Source organism: Mytilus edulis, chromosome 10 (genome assembly GCF_963676685.1).
Source record: "Mytilus edulis chromosome 10, xbMytEdul2.2, whole genome shotgun sequence".
Lineage (NCBI taxonomy): Eukaryota > Metazoa > Mollusca > Bivalvia > Mytilida > Mytilidae > Mytilus > Mytilus edulis.
Genome location: NC_092353.1, coordinates 69,542,731 through 69,561,653, shown reverse-complemented (window position 1 = coordinate 69,561,653; position 18,923 = coordinate 69,542,731). Strand labels below are relative to the sequence as shown.

The 18,923-nt window shown below is 30.2% G+C and overlaps 2 protein-coding genes across 2 annotated transcripts in view; one reads left to right on the top strand and one right to left on the bottom strand.

Annotated features, from left to right (window-relative positions):
* The window catches only part of LOC139491771 (carbonic anhydrase 1-like), a 38,454-nt gene extending 19,910 nt beyond the window's left edge, over positions 1-18,544 (bottom strand). Inside the window, exon 1 of the mRNA XM_071279624.1 lies at positions 18,468-18,544. Within this exon, the coding sequence (XP_071135725.1) occupies positions 18,468-18,504 (37 nt within the window). The 5' untranslated portion in view covers positions 18,505-18,544. The remainder of the gene's footprint in view (positions 1-18,467) is intronic.
* The window catches only part of LOC139492939 (zinc finger protein 271-like), a 28,698-nt gene continuing 20,030 nt past the window's right edge, over positions 10,256-18,923 (top strand). The window contains exon 1 of the mRNA XM_071281087.1: positions 10,256-10,287. The gene's annotated coding sequence lies outside the window, so the exon portion shown is untranslated. The remainder of the gene's footprint in view (positions 10,288-18,923) is intronic.

Genomic DNA, 18,923 nt, shown 5'->3' with positions numbered 1-18,923 from the left:
TTATAATAATTGTTATGTTTAAAAATATAATTTTGACATAAATAAAACAATTGATTTTACAAAAAGTTACCTAGTGTATTAACCTACATGTTACTCAGTATGTTTTATAGTATTCAATAGTCAATACGTTGGTATTTACATAATTACAAGACATGTGTCTCTCACTTAATAAACAAAAACCAGTTTGTATATATAGTAATTTTAACTAAAACAAAATATTGGTTTAGCTAACGATAATGCACAAAAAATATATTCACTTACTCTTGTTGAAACATATAATAAAATATACATTTATAATAGACGTTTTATACACCTTGAATTGGGACACCGCTAGATCTTACCATGTCAGGTCTTGTGCATATATTTAGTTCTCATATAAATGTATTGAGTTTTTAAAGGAATCTTTTTACCATCCGCTCTATGGTCGGGTTGTTGTCTGTCTGGCACATTCTACATTCACATTCTCAATTTTATTTGGAACTTGATTGGTCAATATGAAATCTTATTAAATGTCACTGTGTTGAATTCATTACTATAATCAATCCAAACTATAGTCCTACTTAAAATGACAAACTAGTATAGGCATTACATAGACAAAAGAAGATGTGGTATGAGTAACAAGGAGACAGTGCCACTTTTAAGTCACAATAAGTAAAAAGTATATCGTTCTAGGTAAAATAATGGCCTTCAACAATTAGCAAATCTCATACTGCTTCATTATATACTTTATCTAGGTTTATCAATATGTGTTAATTATTCATATTCTGTAATGTAAGTAAGTACTAAGTAAGTAAGTAAATGTCTATTATAATGATTATAGTGACATGTGTAATCACATTTGCTACAGTTATAAAGATGTTACAAAAACACAAAAGACAATGAGCAATGAAAACTAGAGACTAAAGTAACACAAATACTGGCTTAAAAAAGAAATAATTCTGTCTATATATCAAATTGAACAGTATAAGAAATAAATGTTGGCCAAAAACTAGCTGAAAGCTTTGTTACTACTGCCGCGAGGATCTCTTTGAAGCTTCAGCGTTCTCGGCTCGCGTACATAAGGTTGTAGATTGGGCTCAAAATCGTAAAGAAATACCAATGACTTTTTAATGTCTTGTTTTCAGTCTCTATTGAATCTATCTGTCAAGTTTGAAGTCTTTAGATGAAGAAATATGTCAACATGTTCTAAAGAAATAAATTCGTTAAGATTGATTGTTTGAAGTTCATTTTTCACCAATGGCATTAACCTAATCACCTTATAGACTTGATTAAATAAAATTGTAATCACCTAAACTGCTACAATTTTGTAATTCGACATGATATAGACGACACGTTCAATAACGACCAGTAAATAGCAGATACAACATGTAAAACATGACATATATTTTTTTTTTTTAATTTTTAGTATGTTCTAGTACATTAATGTTAACTCAAATTTCAGAATGTGATGAATTAATAATCAAGCACCGACTACTCAAAATACAAAGCTGTCAACATACTGGTTTGTCCATCTGCAGTTAGAATAGAAAAACAACTTTTCTGCATGCATAATACGTATATCATTTTATTTGTAGTACATTGAAAATATATGATAAACAATGTTTATTATGCTTTTTCTTTTTAAATTGATATTTGAAAATAAAAATGCAAGAAGAAAATGTTCCTCTTTTACTCTAATATCGTTTTATAAAAAATAAAAAGTTGAGAGAAGCGAACGATAAGTGGTGTTGACTGTCAGTAAGCTAACAGTCTTTAATACTGTTTGGCTGATCTGTAGTATACTTTCATGAGTTGATCAGTCTTTGTCTGTATTAAGTCAAAATAAATCATATATTAAGGAATAATGACATTTTTGAATTTGATACTGATTTTATCAGCAAGATTATGAAGCAACCCCGCTAAAGCAAGCCGAATCCCCTATGGATTTTATTTACCTTCTATGGATCTGTAGGGGGTCAGTAGTTAACCGTATAACGAATTGATCGCACGCTGGACTTTTTCTGCTGCGTTTTGTTGAAAAATAAACAATGAAACACAACAACATTAGTAGATGACGTCACCATTAACGCGTCATGAATCCCCTATGAAATCTACTAACCCCCTACGGTCTCATATGGGGGTCACCACGTGACGGCGCTAAACCAATCATACGTGATATTTTACCAGCGGTGCGATAATCGAGATGATCGAGTCAGTATCAAAAACAAAAATACCGTTTGTCTTTTTATCCGAAATTTAGCTTTATATGTAGTTTTTTTTTTTTTTTTTTGTTTTGTTGGAAATATTAAGTAAAGTGAAATAGTAAGAAAAGCTACTTTAACGCTTCCAACGTTAGCATAACTGTTCTGTTGTATGTTTGAAGTCGCGTGCATTTCACTGATAAATGATTGCAGATGGACAAGAACACGTGATGTTAATACACTGATAAATGACGTCATTGTCTGATATTTTGAAGCATAAAGTTCTGTCGTTAGTCTTACAATATAAGGCAGTAAATTCAATGAGACAGCGTACTATTTGCGATAATTTTTTTGAAAACAAACAATTCCATGATAAAATAAAACTTGTGCATGATAGTCCAGTCGATTTGTGAAACAATTGTTCAGATTGTGGTAAAAGCATCAAACTTTGCAGAGTGTTAGTTGAGGTCATAACTAACATTTATAGCTATGGACCCAATTCAGAAAATAGAACTGGCGGCTTTGGGTGGTTATTTTGAAATTGTCTCCAAAAAATTAATAAAAATTATTAAAAAGAGATACAAAAAATATATTATTTTACCAATTTTTATAACCTTTCGTATATTCTAATGACAAAGACTATCAACTGAGGACTATTGAAATATTAGTGGCCATCCTCAATGGTGGCCATTTTGAAAACGTAAATTTCCTATATATCGTTATTCGCTATCGTTAATTGTTATTTTTTTATACATTTACAACTAGTATTGCTAATCATTTATTTATGACTGTTGCTATTCATAAAGAATATATTGACCAAGCGCTCAAACAAGGCATGCATATGTTGAAAAAATATATATCTAAAGAAATACGTAAATTCTTGTTCTTGCAGTTTATTATGTAAGGCATAGTTACTTTTTACCACAATAAAATGCGTATATACAATATGAGTTATGACCACTCTATGTTGAAAATGAAAAATACGTAGATATTGAAATCACCGGATCTGAAAAACCTAATAAACAAATTAATAGACTGGAAAGAATTCTGTAACGCCAAGAGAGGACACGTGATGATTTTGCTATGCCAAGCAAATAGAAAAAGAGCAGACATGGACATTTGCGCTGGTAATCAGTCATTTTTTGAAAGCATACAATTGTTCCATGTCAATGAAGGCCATGTATGGGGAAAACACTCCTGAATCACAAGGCAAAAGGTACAAATCCTGTCAAAGCATATCTTAAGATCAAAATATATTTTTTTCAGGAACGAAAAAGTCTAAGATGAGTCAATGATTGAAATACCAGTAAAAGAACCAGTCACAGTTGTGATGAATCAATAAGAACAATGATTGCAGGGATTATTTTTTTTTCTTTCTTTGTGATGTGGTATCTGACTATCATCATGAAGCATTGACAATTATGATCGACAATAGAGTATGTGATAGTCACTTGAACTACTAACCACTGTTGTTTTTTTAGCCAGACTCAGTGCTGGAGATTAATATTTCCGGAGCAGATATCATGTTAACTTTTTGTTAAAACTGTACGACAAGAAAATTAGACAGAATTCGAGACACAGAAAGAAAGTCAAGAATCTGGAATGGGGCTTGCCAAAATGAAGAAAACAGTGACTGCTCATAGTCTGGAACAGATAATTTTTCATTATTTGAAATTGCTGATATCGGTAAATTGTACAGTAAACGTTCTTAGTAAATATGAGTTGTCATGGAAGGAATAATTAATACAACACTTTTGAAACATTGAATACTAGCTGTCATAGGTAACATGCAAGCATACATGAAAGATTGCGTCTTTCTCCGGATTTTCAACGAATATGTTGGGGAAGTTCTGAAACAGGCCATGTCTTATAGTCGTGATGGTGAAGGCCTCTCCATAGTCAAAGTAACTATAATAGATTGAAGAGCTATGCTTGCTACAATAAAAAGGCAGGGAAATTCAATGTGACATTCAAATTGAATCAGTTCCATAATATTTGAGACATCTTAATCTCTATCGGAGGACTGATAAGTTGCAGTTGTATCCTTTCGACGACGAGTAGCACAATTGAACTATTATTGCTGAGAAATGGTAAGTGTTGTCTGTCACTCAAGGATATTGCAGGACTGGGTCTCGATGCTTGGCCATCCTATATCATTCTTACTAAGGAAACTTCTGTCTGTTGAACTGATTCTTGTTAACAGCTGTTATTAAGTGTCCCGGTAAAACTGTTCTTAGTATCTAGCATACATATTTTGCCTGCTATGACTATGGTGATGCCTTCATTTTACCCTTTTATTATGCGGTCCGTTTCAGAGCTTCACGATTACCTTCGTTGAAAATCAAGAGAACTAATTTACCTTGCTTGTAGGCATACAGATATCCCATGGCAGCTACATTTCAATTTTGTTAGATGCATTGTGTCAGTTCTTCCTTCCATGAAAACTGCAAATTGTGCAAAGCGTTTACTGAATTGACCTCTATTTTAATCATCTTCCTTTAAACATAAAGTAATTGTAAATTATTCGATATTTAATCAGAGAAAAATGTAACCTTATAAATTACACATAATTCACACTTGGCACTTTTAAGAAGCTTCCACCATGTAGTGTGATCTGCAAGCTTGGAGATCGGTACAATATCACTTCCAGACTGTGTGCCGCAAATTTATTTTATTATTTTGGAAACACAACTCCAAGGATAAGAGATTCCTGGCCTTTTTTCTGTGTCCGTCTATTTGCTATGTTGTCAAGTTTTATCAATCATCAAGCAGGTTACTAGTGATTTGAATCTTCAGCACTTACTTTGGATAAGAGAATATGTCTTGTAATACAGGTGAACAGTCATGCCTTATTTTTGCCGATTTGAAAATGTTGATGTATCGTAGAGATCTTCAGATACATCACCACAGAAAAAATACATTGCTGTCATTGTTTTTGTGTTGATTCAGTACTACTTTACAGCTAATGTCTGGTTTCTCATTGTTTTCTTTAAATTGGCAATTTATCTTCAATATCAGATTTATGTTTTCACTTTTAATGATGAAATATTTTGAGGTCTAAAATTTTGTTTGACAGGATTTGTGCCATATTGCCTTGTGATTCTAGAATGCTTCTGCAGTTCATAGCGTTCATTCAGCTGTTTCAAATTGAGCGAAGGGAAAACCAATTCATGACCCAACATCTTCGTTACTTGCATCAAAGGAGTAATTGACAGCTCAAATGTCTATGTATGTTCTGTTGGCATTGCAAACCCTCACATGTCCTTTCTTGCCGTTTCACACAGTCATTCCTTCTAGTCTATTCGTGCATTAGCTTCGTCTGATATCCAGCTCTTGTGTTTTCGAAATCGATAATAATTTTGATCCTTTCCAACAACAACTTTCGGTCATACATTATATCATATATACGTAATTTCTGTTTTAAAAATATACTTAGGCAAACGTTTAAGTAACAGTAATTCTGATATTGATATCTTTATTTCGTAAACATGTGCATGCCTTATCTGACCACTTTGTGAATATCCAATATAAATTAACAAAAAAGTATGAATGCAAACAGTGAATTAATAGAAATAGCAAATAACGATATATTGGAAATTCATGTTTTTAAAATGACCATCATTCACGATGGCTTCCAAACAAGCAATATATGAAGTCCTCAGATGACAGTCCTTGTCATCTGTGATGCATGTACCATTTGACTATATAAAACCTTCCTGCAGCAAGCGTTTAACTAATTAGTCAAAGTGAACACGGTTTACCAAGGAAATGCAAATGTGTAAAGGCAGTACTAAGTTGTACTACTCTGTGTACATGTGGAGAACATTGTGATAGAATATAATAGACAGATTGTGGTTTGACAAAACATGTACATTTCATTTATTGTGAGATATTTTTAGCATCAGTTGAGATCATTTGAGCAGTTGATGTTCTTATAACATGACTTGTATGATATGAGACTCAATATGTCTTCAATCACGGTTTTTGAAAGTTGTTTCATATAAACACTAGGCATTGTACTTTTTCAACAAATTTTGCAGACAAATAAAGTTAATAATTATCATAATTATTCACACATATGTTACAGAACATTTAAAAATTATATTGATTACATGCAAATATTTCCTGTTGTACAACGTGCAATTGACATTTCAAAGTACTTTATAGGTACAATGCACCACCTTCACCAATATCAACAAAACAAATTATCCTATAATCAACCAACTATAATAAATGACAGGTATACAAATCTTTTCTTGCTTTAGTTGTACTTTTCTCCTGTTATTCTATGTTGAATAAGCGGTAGTATGCATATTACTTTAACGCAATAGATCATTTTAATATCCTTTTCGTGATCCGCGTTTTAACTATGTCGATTACTTTTAAGCATTAAAGACCATGATTCAGATTCAGATTCAAACTCAAGTTTCAAGTGTTGGGTGTGAACTTTTGAATAAAAACAATAAAAGTACATTGTCGGAAAACATAAAGTTATTGTACCCGCTACAAAACAGAAGAAACACTCAATGGGGAGGGGGAGGGATCGCTTTGTGTCCTGTTTATATAGCTCAATGTACATATAATGCATTTTTTTTTATTTTTTATTTATCGAATAATGACTACCTATTTGGGCTTAAAAATTTCAAGATTTTTCAAGATGGCCACCTTTCAATATGGGTAATATTTTCAAAAATGTTGTTCAACCAGAAAATTGGAATCAGCACTGTTATTCTATTAACCAGGTTTCATATCAATATCTTTTCTAATATCATTCTTATGATTTTTTTTTATAAATTTGTAGAGATCAAATAGCCAGCATTTTAAAATGGCCGCCTCTCCCGCCATTTTCGACTTTCAAAGTGGGTCCATAACTTAAAATGTTGTCCATGACATATACTATTACTATGCCAAATTTCATACTTTTACCACATATTCGTTGAAAATCCGGAGAAAGACGCAACGTTTCATGTATGCTTGGATATTACCTATGACAGCTAGTATTCAATTTTTCAAAAGTGTTGTATTAATTATTCCTTCCATGACAACTCATATTTACTAAAAACGCTTACTGTACAATTAACCGATATCAGCAATTTCAAATAATGAAAAATTATATGTTCCAGACTGTGAGCAGTCACTGTTTTCTTCATTTTGGCAAGCCCTATTCCAGAGTCTTTCTATGTCTCGAATTCTGTCTAATTGCCTTGTCGTACAGTTTTAACAAACAGTTAGCATGATATCCGCTCCTGAAATATTAATCTCCAGCACTGAGTCTGGCTAAAAGAATAACAGTGTTTAGTTGTTCAAGTGACAGTCACATACTCTATTGTCGATCATAATTGACAATGCCCCATCACAAAGAAAGAAAAAAATCCCTGCAATCAGTGTTCTTGTTGATTCATCACAATAGTTATCAAAGGTACAAGGATTATAATTTAGTACGCCAGACGCGCGTTTCGTCTACATAAGACTCATCAGTGACGCTCATATCAAAATATTTATAAAGCCAAACAAGTACAAAGTTGAAGAGCATTGAGGATCCGAAATTCCAAAAAGTTGTGCCAAATACGGCTAAGGTAATCTATGCCTGGGATAAGAAAATCACAACTGTGACTGGTTCTGTTACTGGTATATCAATCAGTGACTCATCTTAGACTTTTTTCGTTCCTGAAAAAAATATATTTTGATCTTAAGATATGCTTTGACAGGATTTACATCTTTTGCCTTGTGATTCTTGAGTGTTTCTCCCATCACAAGGCCTTCATCAACATGGAACAATTGTATGCTTTCAAAAAATGACTGATTACCAGCGCAAATGTCCATGTCTGCTCTTTTTGTATTTGCTTAGCATAGCAAAATCATCACGTGTCCTCTCTTGGCGTTACAGAATTCTTTCCAGTCTATTTGTTTATTAGTTGTTTCAGCTCCGGCGATTTATATACCTACGTATATTTCATTTTCAACATAGAGTGGTCATAACTCATATTGTATATACACATTTTATTGTGGTAAAAAGTAATTATGCCTTACATGCTAAACTGCAAGTACAATAATTTACGTATTTCTTTAGACATATTTATCATTTATATTTTGTCAACATATGTATGCCTTATTTGAGCACTTGGTGAATATATTCTTTATGAATAGCAACAGTCATAAATAAATGATTAGCAATACTAGTTGTAAATGTATAAAAAAAAACTTAGTATAAATTCAAATAACAATTAAGGATAGCGAATAACGATATATAGAAAATTTACGTTTTCAAAATGACCACCATTGAAGATGGCCACTAATACTTCAATAGTCCTCAGTTGATAGTCTTTGTCATTAGAATATACGAAAGGTTATCAAAATTGTATAGACCGGCAATCAGCCACTTTTTAGCATTTATAACCACTTCTACACATAAGGATTCTATCGTTTTGAACTCAAGGTGTTTCTGTCTATCGCTCGCAAGATCAGATCTCATGTATGCGGCTAGGCCTCCACCATGGGCCGATCTATCTGCCCGCCAGAGGTGATAGTGATCCAACTTAAATTGAGCATCTGGGAAGGTGTCATCGAGTTTTGTCTCAGCTATGATCAGTAAGTCTACTATGCGTTCGCTTAAAAGATCTTTTATCGCACAGAATTTATATCTAAGACTGTTAATGTTCAAATAAGAGCATATAAATTTGTTTGGATGTTTATTTCTTACTTGTTTCAGCTCTTCGAATAGGTTGATTTCATCTTCACGTGTGGAAATGTTTACACCGGTTGTTGTGGTTTGGTCAGAGGGTAGATAACTCCTGTCAAATTCATCATCATTATCGATTGAAAAATTTCTGTTTTCATTTTCATGTTGGATTTCAAAAAAATGAGTCGGTGAAATTAGGAAGGGTGCATAAACGACAGAACCAGCTGTCAGTTGAGTCTGAAAGTCGAGTATACTCTTTAATTGGCAAGTCAATACATTTTAAATGGAACCAAAAATCACAGTCTTCGCATTGAATGCCTTTTTGGTTTGATCTCACCGGCTTCTTGCACGACCCACATGGAAATTTTATAGGTCCTGGATTAGTAGCTATGTCTCCGCTGATCAGGAGAAGCAAAGAAGCAACATGTTGTAGCTGTGTGAGTAAATGTTTGTGATGGTCTGAACGGCCCGCCATTGTTTTGATGTCTTTGTCCATTGAGGGGATCCTTGATTGTAGTGAAAAATCGCATTTCTTCAAATTATTTATGTCAAAACTTGCATAGAAACCCAAGTCTGATGCTTTAACTTTACACTGATGATACGATTGTAAAGATCTAGGGCTTACTCTTAAAGATATTATGATAATTGCAAGAGCCCATATCAATCCCTTCTGTACGGTCGCCGCCATTTTTTGTAAATCCTAGCACCGTATCGAGAGTAATTCTTGACAAAAATAATTTAGATATACATTGTAAGACGTAACACCATCTAATCGGGACCGGTCAAAAAAGAACACAGAGGAAAGTAAAACATATTTAAAGAAAAATTGTTCCTACGCACAGATTTAAACCTTAAATCATGTAACATTTGTATTGACATTAGAAATTAAATCATATAACGTTTGCGATTATTGATTACGTCTCAGAGAAGTGACGGCCTGTGCACGGTGGACTCTGACTATCTAATTAAAAGATGATTTAAAGTTCCTAATCTTGTCATTTATCAGGATGATTTTCACAGAGCAGGTCCTAAATTTAAGTTAACTTGAATAATTTAATGTTCCTAAAAAAAACATTATAGAAACTTCAAAGTTAAATACTAAAACAATTAATGTATTATAATTCTAACTTTTATCTTAATATTTTTAAATCACATACATCATGTATATATCCAAATTGAAAATAAACAATTTAAAATTACAAATGACAATCAACCGTCTTGGAACCTTTATATTATCGTTGAGTAGTCTCACAAAATAAAAACAAATCTCAATATAAACACCTGTTAGTTATAATGTTTTAACAAAAGAAAACATTGAATGCATAGAATTTATTATTACACGTACCGTATCTGGATAAAGTAGAGTTAAACTTGCGCTCCATATGTAATTGTACTTTGATTATTGCCCTTTGTTGTTTGTCCGTACAGGTATATTTTTATTTTAATATTTATCTGCACTTTCAACATGCTTAGTTTATAAACCTAACGTTTTGAAATTTATGTATAATCAGAAGCTAAATTATACATAGGTGAGACAACAGTAATTATTGCTAGGGGAAATTAAAACTAGTAGGCCTAAAGAAGTGAATCGTCTTTGGTTGAAATGCGAAAATCATTAGACCGACGTCACAAGTTACATTTAATCACGGATGTTGGAATGAGTTTTATATTGATCTATATTCAGATATGACTTTCATCATTGTTGTTTTAAAAATAATTGTAAAAATGGTATAAGATGATAAAAAGAATATATTATAATAGGTAAACAACATTTCTTATGGAACGCCGGAATAACACTTCAATTTCTTAGTAAAACATTGGTTAAATGTGTTTTTCATTTCAATTGAATTGAGCAATACTGTAATGCATTAAAAAATATAAATAAGACAGCCAAAGAAAAATGAACTTGACATTTATTATACAGTACTTGCAACTTACTGTTTTGGCGATCAATCAGGGGTCAGCGATCAGTCACTGATCAGTCAAGTATGGTTTAACTCACGTCAACAATCCGTCAGACTTATAGCTAAAGTATTTGACTGATCAGGCGGAAAGGACCGATTGACCTTTCTGACCGATCAAACTCTCATACGTCACATGATAAACTAATACAAATTACCGAATCTTAGTTTCTTTTCATACAATTGAAATGGCGGTTTGACAAATATGAAACTTTCACGTACAAGTGGTCAACGTTTTTTTATTAATTATTCAGTAAAGTTTTAACAATTTAAAATTAACGATAAAACTAAATTTCAATATTATTATTCATGTTTTTAAAGAATGGTCATTTTTTAATCTTTTTAATTAGGCTATAGATTTTCAAACTAATGGAGAGTTCTAAGACGTACAGTGTTAATCATGATTTTGAATTTATCATTTTCTGAAAATGTTCTCGAAAAAAATATGAAATGATCATTAATTGCATATTTCAGGGTATTATTTTCAAATATTTTTAAGTATCTTATCTTTATAATTTTCAAATTCTATAAAAAAAAATATGTTAAGGCCATTTAGAAAACAAATTACTAAATTAATGTACAGTACTACCTGTGACTTTATCTTATTAATGGTGGCCATAAAAAATATGTTCACCATGGTGGCCCTATATGTCCATCATCATACCCCCTGTTGCTTTTTTAATACACAAGGTATTACTCAAAAACTAGTCAAGGATAAAGGGAAATCTTGAATGCATTGAAGTGTTAAATTTATATAACTTACAGGTCAGGTGTCTCAGGTAAAATATACATGTATGTGTTTGTCAAATTTAATAACTGTGATTATAACAAGAAATTCAAAAATAAAATGAAACAATAAAACTAGTTGAACAAACAGCTTAATTAAAAAATAATTGTCTCCTGACTATTAGTTTTGATATTATACCTTTTAAATAATTTTTGATCAATTTAAGTTATTTTTTATATTAAGTCTATTTTTTGGTAGTGAAGAATAAATGAATCTCATTTTCAAATATACTGCAAACATTTACAATGCCTGCCTTTTTCTATTGACAAGGTGTTTCTCAAATGAATTTTCTAAAATCAAAATGGTTTATTATTTTAGATAGACTGATCTTAACATATGATTAAGATTGTCTTTATGACTTATGCTAAATGAAATTTAGGCAACTCATTATTTCTTTATTGAATAAAATATTTATAAGTATTAGAAATATTCAGTACAGCAAAATTTGATAATATTTTTATTGTCATATGATATTTTAAACATGATCCATGTTTTAGAGGTTAAGCATTTCTTTTACTTTTTGTTCTTGGGTTAGAGACATTATAATGAGAAGGTAAATAATTTTCAAATGGATTTATATCTCAAAGTTGTTTTGTTAATTTTACACTCAAGGAATAGGTGTTCTTCATTGACCTACAAGAGGCACAGTTTACACATTCTATCCTTTCTAGGAATTTAATATTGTCCACTATTTTCTATTTTTAAATTATGACCAAAAATTCTCTACCTTAATTGACACAATCAAGTTTACAGTTTTTATCGTAAGTTATTATTTTTAGATTTTTCTTTAAATTCATTTTTTATTAAGGACTTTAAAAGTCTTAATTCATTCAAGTCCCTGCAATTATTAACTTTATCTAAAAGGCCTAGGTTGATTGAAATATTCTTTGTAAATGTATACCAAGAATATGTATCATGCCAGTCCAGCACTATCGACAATATAATACACTGAAAAAAAAATGATTTAATTAAAAGACCATTAAAGTGTCACCATCTTTAGAAGTGCACTTTATTTTTTCTGGAGACAAATTTTGAAAGAAATTAACCAAACTGAAGATAACATATTTAATAAGTTTCAAGACAATTTCTTTAAATAATTTCTTTTCATAAGATTCACTTGATTCAGAGATATAAGAACATTTTTCATTATGATTAGCATTTTTAATGAACATTTATCAAAATTTGATGATAACTAGGTGGACATTTGGAAAATAAGTCTTTTCGGTGATTGTTTGTGCACAGCTCTTGTTTTGAGATTTGAAGAAAATTTAGATAAACAAAATTGTTTTTTTCCTAAACCATATAATGATACTTGTAGTTTTCCTGAATAATATTAGATGTTATCAAAATCTATTGTAAAAGGTTTGATATTGATCATCTTATTTTGTTAAGAAAACCAAATTGTTGAATTACTTTCATTTTTTTTATTTAAAATATCACTTGCATAATTATTAGTTATTATTAATAGTAATAACTCATTTAATAATGTGAACAAACAATTGAATACAATGTACATCATGTACATTTATATAAACCTTTTACTTAAAAAACAATTATTAAAAGTCTGTTTATTTCAAATGCTAGTCAATAACTTTAGCTTTGACTTTTTGTCATTTCGACTCAAGATTCTTACTAAGAAGAAATTAAAAGAATAAGAAACAAAACAAAGAAAAATGAAAAAAAAAACAATTAAAAAATAAAAAAATTAAATAACATTAAAGACAAAATAATAATAATAAATTAACAAAGTAAAACAATATTTTATTCTACCTTTTCAAAAAAAGGTGAAATGTCAATTTTAAAAGAAATCAAAGTTACCTGTACAGGTAAATTTTAATGAAACATACCAGCTGAAAACTTCAACCCTGATTGATTTTAACAGGTAACATAATTAGATAAAAAATCTGCCCATGATTTATGACCCCCAATAAATGGCCAACATCTCAAGATTGAATACCCCAATAAATGTTCACCATTGGATGTTGACCATGCAAGAGGGTGGACATAACTAAGAGGAAGTCACAGGCTGTACTGTAATTGCTGCATTTTCTTTTAAAAATACGAAATATTTGTAATTTTGAACAATGAAAACAACATTAAAGTACATTTTTTCTGATATTAAATGAAAAATAACTAATCCTAAACTATCAAAAGTACAAACATCCCATGGCGATCAATAATTTACATTCAAATAAAGAAATGAGTGCATTCTCATTCAACAAAACAAAAGTTTATGCATATTTAGCCTTCATTTATTCACATTTTACCTAAAATATTCCTGATGTACAAAAAGTACTGAAATTTAAATGGTGATTCATTATTTCTATCAAAATGAAGATATTATCATAATTAAATTATTACACGTGTCTAAACCAATCCAAGGAGTAATCAAGCATTTCTATAATGTCTTTGTTTTTTGGAAGACGTTTTGCAGTTTTCTGAGCATTATAATTTGTAATGCGGGCTTAATTTTTACATTCGTAGTGTGTTCCCAAGTGTATTGGTGTCATGTAATTATTTAAGTATTCTTTCTATTGTGTTGGATTAAATGTTTTATTGTTTTCATTCCGCATGGTGTTTCGGATATCAATTTAGGTCACACTCGGACCAAGGCCATTCATCCTCATCAGGTGCTCTGGCCATTATTTAGATTATTTATTTGATCTATTAATATGCTTGCTTTTTATATCGGATGCGATTATCTTAAAGAGCATAGATTATTGCATTCATATTCAACATGTTCAATACAAACTAAAGTTTAAGCATAACTCTATTAACAATATTAAAGTTCTTATGAAAATATGTGAAAATAATTCTATTTTGAATTACCTCCCTTACAATAGTGTTTTCTTTAAATAAGCTTTTTGACAAAATGTACTCTCAAAAGTGAATATTTTTTTCTTTGCCTGTGTTTTTATATATATTATTTATAAAAACCATGCACTATTTAGCTCTTAAAAATATATATAGGACTAGAAATTGATTTTTAAGTAAATATAATTCTTTTAAAAGACAATTGTCATGGAACAAAATATATGAAACAAACCCAGACGTTATTTCACAGATCTCAATTATGAAATAATATCATGATCACTGAGAAAATAAGGATCGATATGTTTACTGCAAGATCGTTTCTTAATTTCCGGGTACGGTAAACCACATTTCCGTAAAATAAATTGCGCTTATCCGTTTGGAATAAATTTTCTACACGTACAACCAAACTTCAAAACCAAATCTTTATATATCTATGGTAGAATTGAGTAAAGGTTTTAGGTAACTTGTGGTGACGAATTCCCTGGCTTAAAATTTTACTAGTGTCAATAGTAATATATAGATTCCATTAGTTAAAATGAAAAATGTCACAACAGACACGGGTAAAGCGAACGAGTTGTAAAATATAAACACCGTAAGCTGGTGCCATCCACAAAGGGAAAATTAACAATAGGGAACGAAAAATCATCTCTTTTGTCGTAAATTTTAGTGTGGAGTTTCCCATGTGAAACAGAAATATCTAAATCTAGGAAAGGACAGGTATTCGAGACGTGAAGCAAGTAATTAAACATGAGCATGCATGCATATTGAAGATTATGTTATATATTTTACATTAAATACATTCCGTGAACAAAAACATTTACTATGAGAGCTGTCCCATACACTTTATTATTCTCATTAATTCCATGTGTTTTTGAGCGGTAGTAAATTCGTACGTACTAGTCCAGAATACATTGAAGTTCATTGAGTCGAGGCCATATTTAACTTCAATTTCGGAAATCACCATACAAATATATATAGGCTTACGTCAAGTAATCTAGACTGTTCTCGTCCTGACGGATTAAACTGTGTGACTCATACATCACATGATAAACTAATAAAAATTACAGAATCTTAGTTTCTTTTTTATACAATTGAGAAGGCGGTTTGACAAATATGAAACTTTCACGTACAAGTGGTCAACATTTTTTTATTAATTATTCAGTAAAGTTTTAAGAATTTAAAAATAACGATAAAACTAAATTTAAATATTATTATTCATGTTATCATGGTTATTAAAGAATGGTCATTTTCTAATCTTTTTAGGCTATATATTTTCAAACTTGGAGAGTTCTAACATGTCTAAGGCGTACAGTGTTAATCATGATTTTGAATTTATCATTTTCTAAAAATGTTCTCGAAAAAAATATGAAATGATTATTAATTGCATATTTCAGAGTATTATTTTCAAATATTTTTAAGTATTTTATCTTTATAATTTTCAAATTCTATTAAAAAAAAATTTGTCAAGGCCATTTAGATAAAAAAATTACTAATGTAATTGCTGCATTTTTTTTTTAAAATACGAAATATTTGTAATTTTGATTACCTTAGCCGTATTTGGCACAACTTTTTGGAATTTTGATCCTCAATGCTCTTCAACTTTGTACCTTTTTGGCTTGATAACATTTTCGATATGAGCGTCACTGATGAGTCTTATGTAGACGAAACGCGCGTCTGGCGTACTAAATTATAATCCTGGTACCTTTGATAACTATTGAACAATGAAAACAACATTAAAGTACATTTTTTCTGATATTATTGCGAACCCTGTCATAGTTTTCCATAGATTCACCTGCAATTTACCTGTCCATTTAAACTTTTGTAAGTTCTATTGTCCAATCTAACAAATACAACAGGTATTGTTCTCTGTGTAGTTTATTCACTGGGACCTTTAAATTTCTTCCAAGAGAAATATATCACTCATTGATTAATTTACCTGAGTAAAAAATTGAACTGTCAATGAAGAAAAAATACTTATACCAATACTAAGTAAGGACTCACAAAACTGCATGTGGTGTTGTATTTATTCGATACCTGGAGTAACTCGTTTTTAATGTGTTCAATATTACATTTGTAATACTGATTCAAAAATTAAAAGTTGATTTCTGATCAAATATTCAATATTTTTGTGTGTTCGATAAATAAAGATTTGAATATTATTATCTTTAAATTAAGGTCTTCATAAACATAAGTCTATAAATGAACAACAACAAAAACATGTAAATTCATTGGAAAATACTAAAAAATGTGTCTGAAATAAACTTTTTAGTATTAAACCAGATTTTATATTGAACAGATTGAAAATATATTAATGATAATATTGAATAAATACAATATTGCATACAGTTTATGTGAGTTATTAGAAGTATTTCAATAAAAAAGAAGATAATTTTTTGGTCAGGTAAATTAATCAATGAGTGATATATTTCTCCTAGAAGAAATTTAAAGGTCCCAGTGAATAAACTACACAGAGAACAATACCTGTTGTATTTGTTAGATGGGACAATAGAACTGCCAAAAGTTTAAATCGACAGGTAACTTGCAGGTGAATCTATGGAAAACTAAGATAGGGTTCGCAATAAATGAAAAATAACTAATCCTAAACTATCGAAAGTACAAACATCCCATGGCGATCAATAATTTACATTCAAATAAAGAAATGAGTGCATTCTCATTCAACAAAAACAAAAGTTTATGCATATTTATCCTTCATTTATTCACATTTTACCCAAAATTATTCATCGAAAGGCATATTTAATGACTGATAGCAATTGACGTTCTGATATAAAAGAAGAAATATTTCTGATGTTAAGCAATGGGAACATTAAATTTAGTATCTTTTCCCTGAAATTCAACATATTAATTGAAAAAAACAACCAATCCTGATGTACAAAAAGTACTGAAATTAAATAGTGATTCATTATTTCTATCAAAATGAAGATATTATTGCATTCATATTCAACATGTTCAATACAAACTAAAGTTTAAGCATTACTCTATTATCAATATTAAAGTTCTTATGAAAATATCTAACCTTGAGGCCTTTGAACATGTTGAAATAATTAGCTAGTTACAAATAACATTGCATTTTTTTTTTTTGTCAAAACAAAAGATACAAACCAAGATTAAGCGTTATTCTTTTTAAAGTATTAAAATTCTTATAAAAAAAATCTTAAATTGAAGCCTTTAAAATAACTAGTTACAAATAATTTTGCCATTTTTTTTTTAACAGAACAAGAGAACACTGGTAATTTTAATCAATGCGAGCAATATTTTTTGGTATATTTTCTCTGATATTCTTTTACTTTTATGAAAAACAACCAATCATAAACTATGAAAAGTACAAACATCTATTATCAATGATTATGGTGGTCAATAATTTTCCAAAAAATAAGAAATGATTGAATTAATTTAAAAGATTTTATTACTTTTTTTCGAGATCATGAAGATAAAGAAGATTGGTCATTAAAGATTAAGGCTGAATGTTAATAATGTTATTCCCCTTGTAATCCACTTAATAATATTTCTTTCCCGTACTAAATCAAATAAGATATTGGCTACATTTACATTGAAATGTAACAATAATAAAATAGTTATTGTTACATTGGAGACTGCCCAAACAAAAAAAATGAGGAACAATTCATGGTAACAAATGATAAACAAATCGTATGATTTCTTTGTGATTTGAAAGAGAATGATGTCGAATAGGTGATGGGTCTTAGCCTTTGTCCAAACCTGCTACATTGTAATATAGCTTTGTCCATTTTGCTCGGGACCTGGTCAGCAAACAGCAACTAAAACATTTAAACTTGCCAGTGAATTTTGTCTGCTGGCTCGGAAAGCTAGTCTTGGAATGAATGTTTTGATCAGTGTTTACACATCTTTTACACATTTTTATTTTGAAAATTAATACTTACAGCACAAAATTATCATGATTATAACGAGATACTGAAATGCACAGTTTCGTGAATTTTAAAGGTTAATTAACATGTGATTAGTATTAGTTGAATATGTGAAATTGTAAATAAATAACTGAGATTCCTTACCACCGTCATCTTTCATAGACTGAATAAAACTCCTCATCTTGCAACCTTTTTTGTTCAGTTAATATAGAACAGTATTTGAATTTGACCTCAACTGGAAGTCAGAGAGATAGATAAACAGAGAAAATTTGAATGCATTAATATTTTATTCATTGTAGCAAATCATCAATGAATCACACCAAGATAGCTAACAAAGTTAACAAATCATTTTTAAATCATTTTATATGATATTCAAAGTTACCAAATCATAACGAAATCACACCATTCTAGCTAACAAAGTTAACAAATCTCTTTTAAATCATTTCATACGATATTCTAAGTAAAGAAATCATAAAGAAATCGCACAAAAACAGAAACAAATTGCTTGCAAATCATACAATAGAAAGAAACAGTTTTAGGGAATTTGGAAAATTTTGATTTGTTTGTGATTTTTTTTAATGAATCGCAAGCCAATGGTAC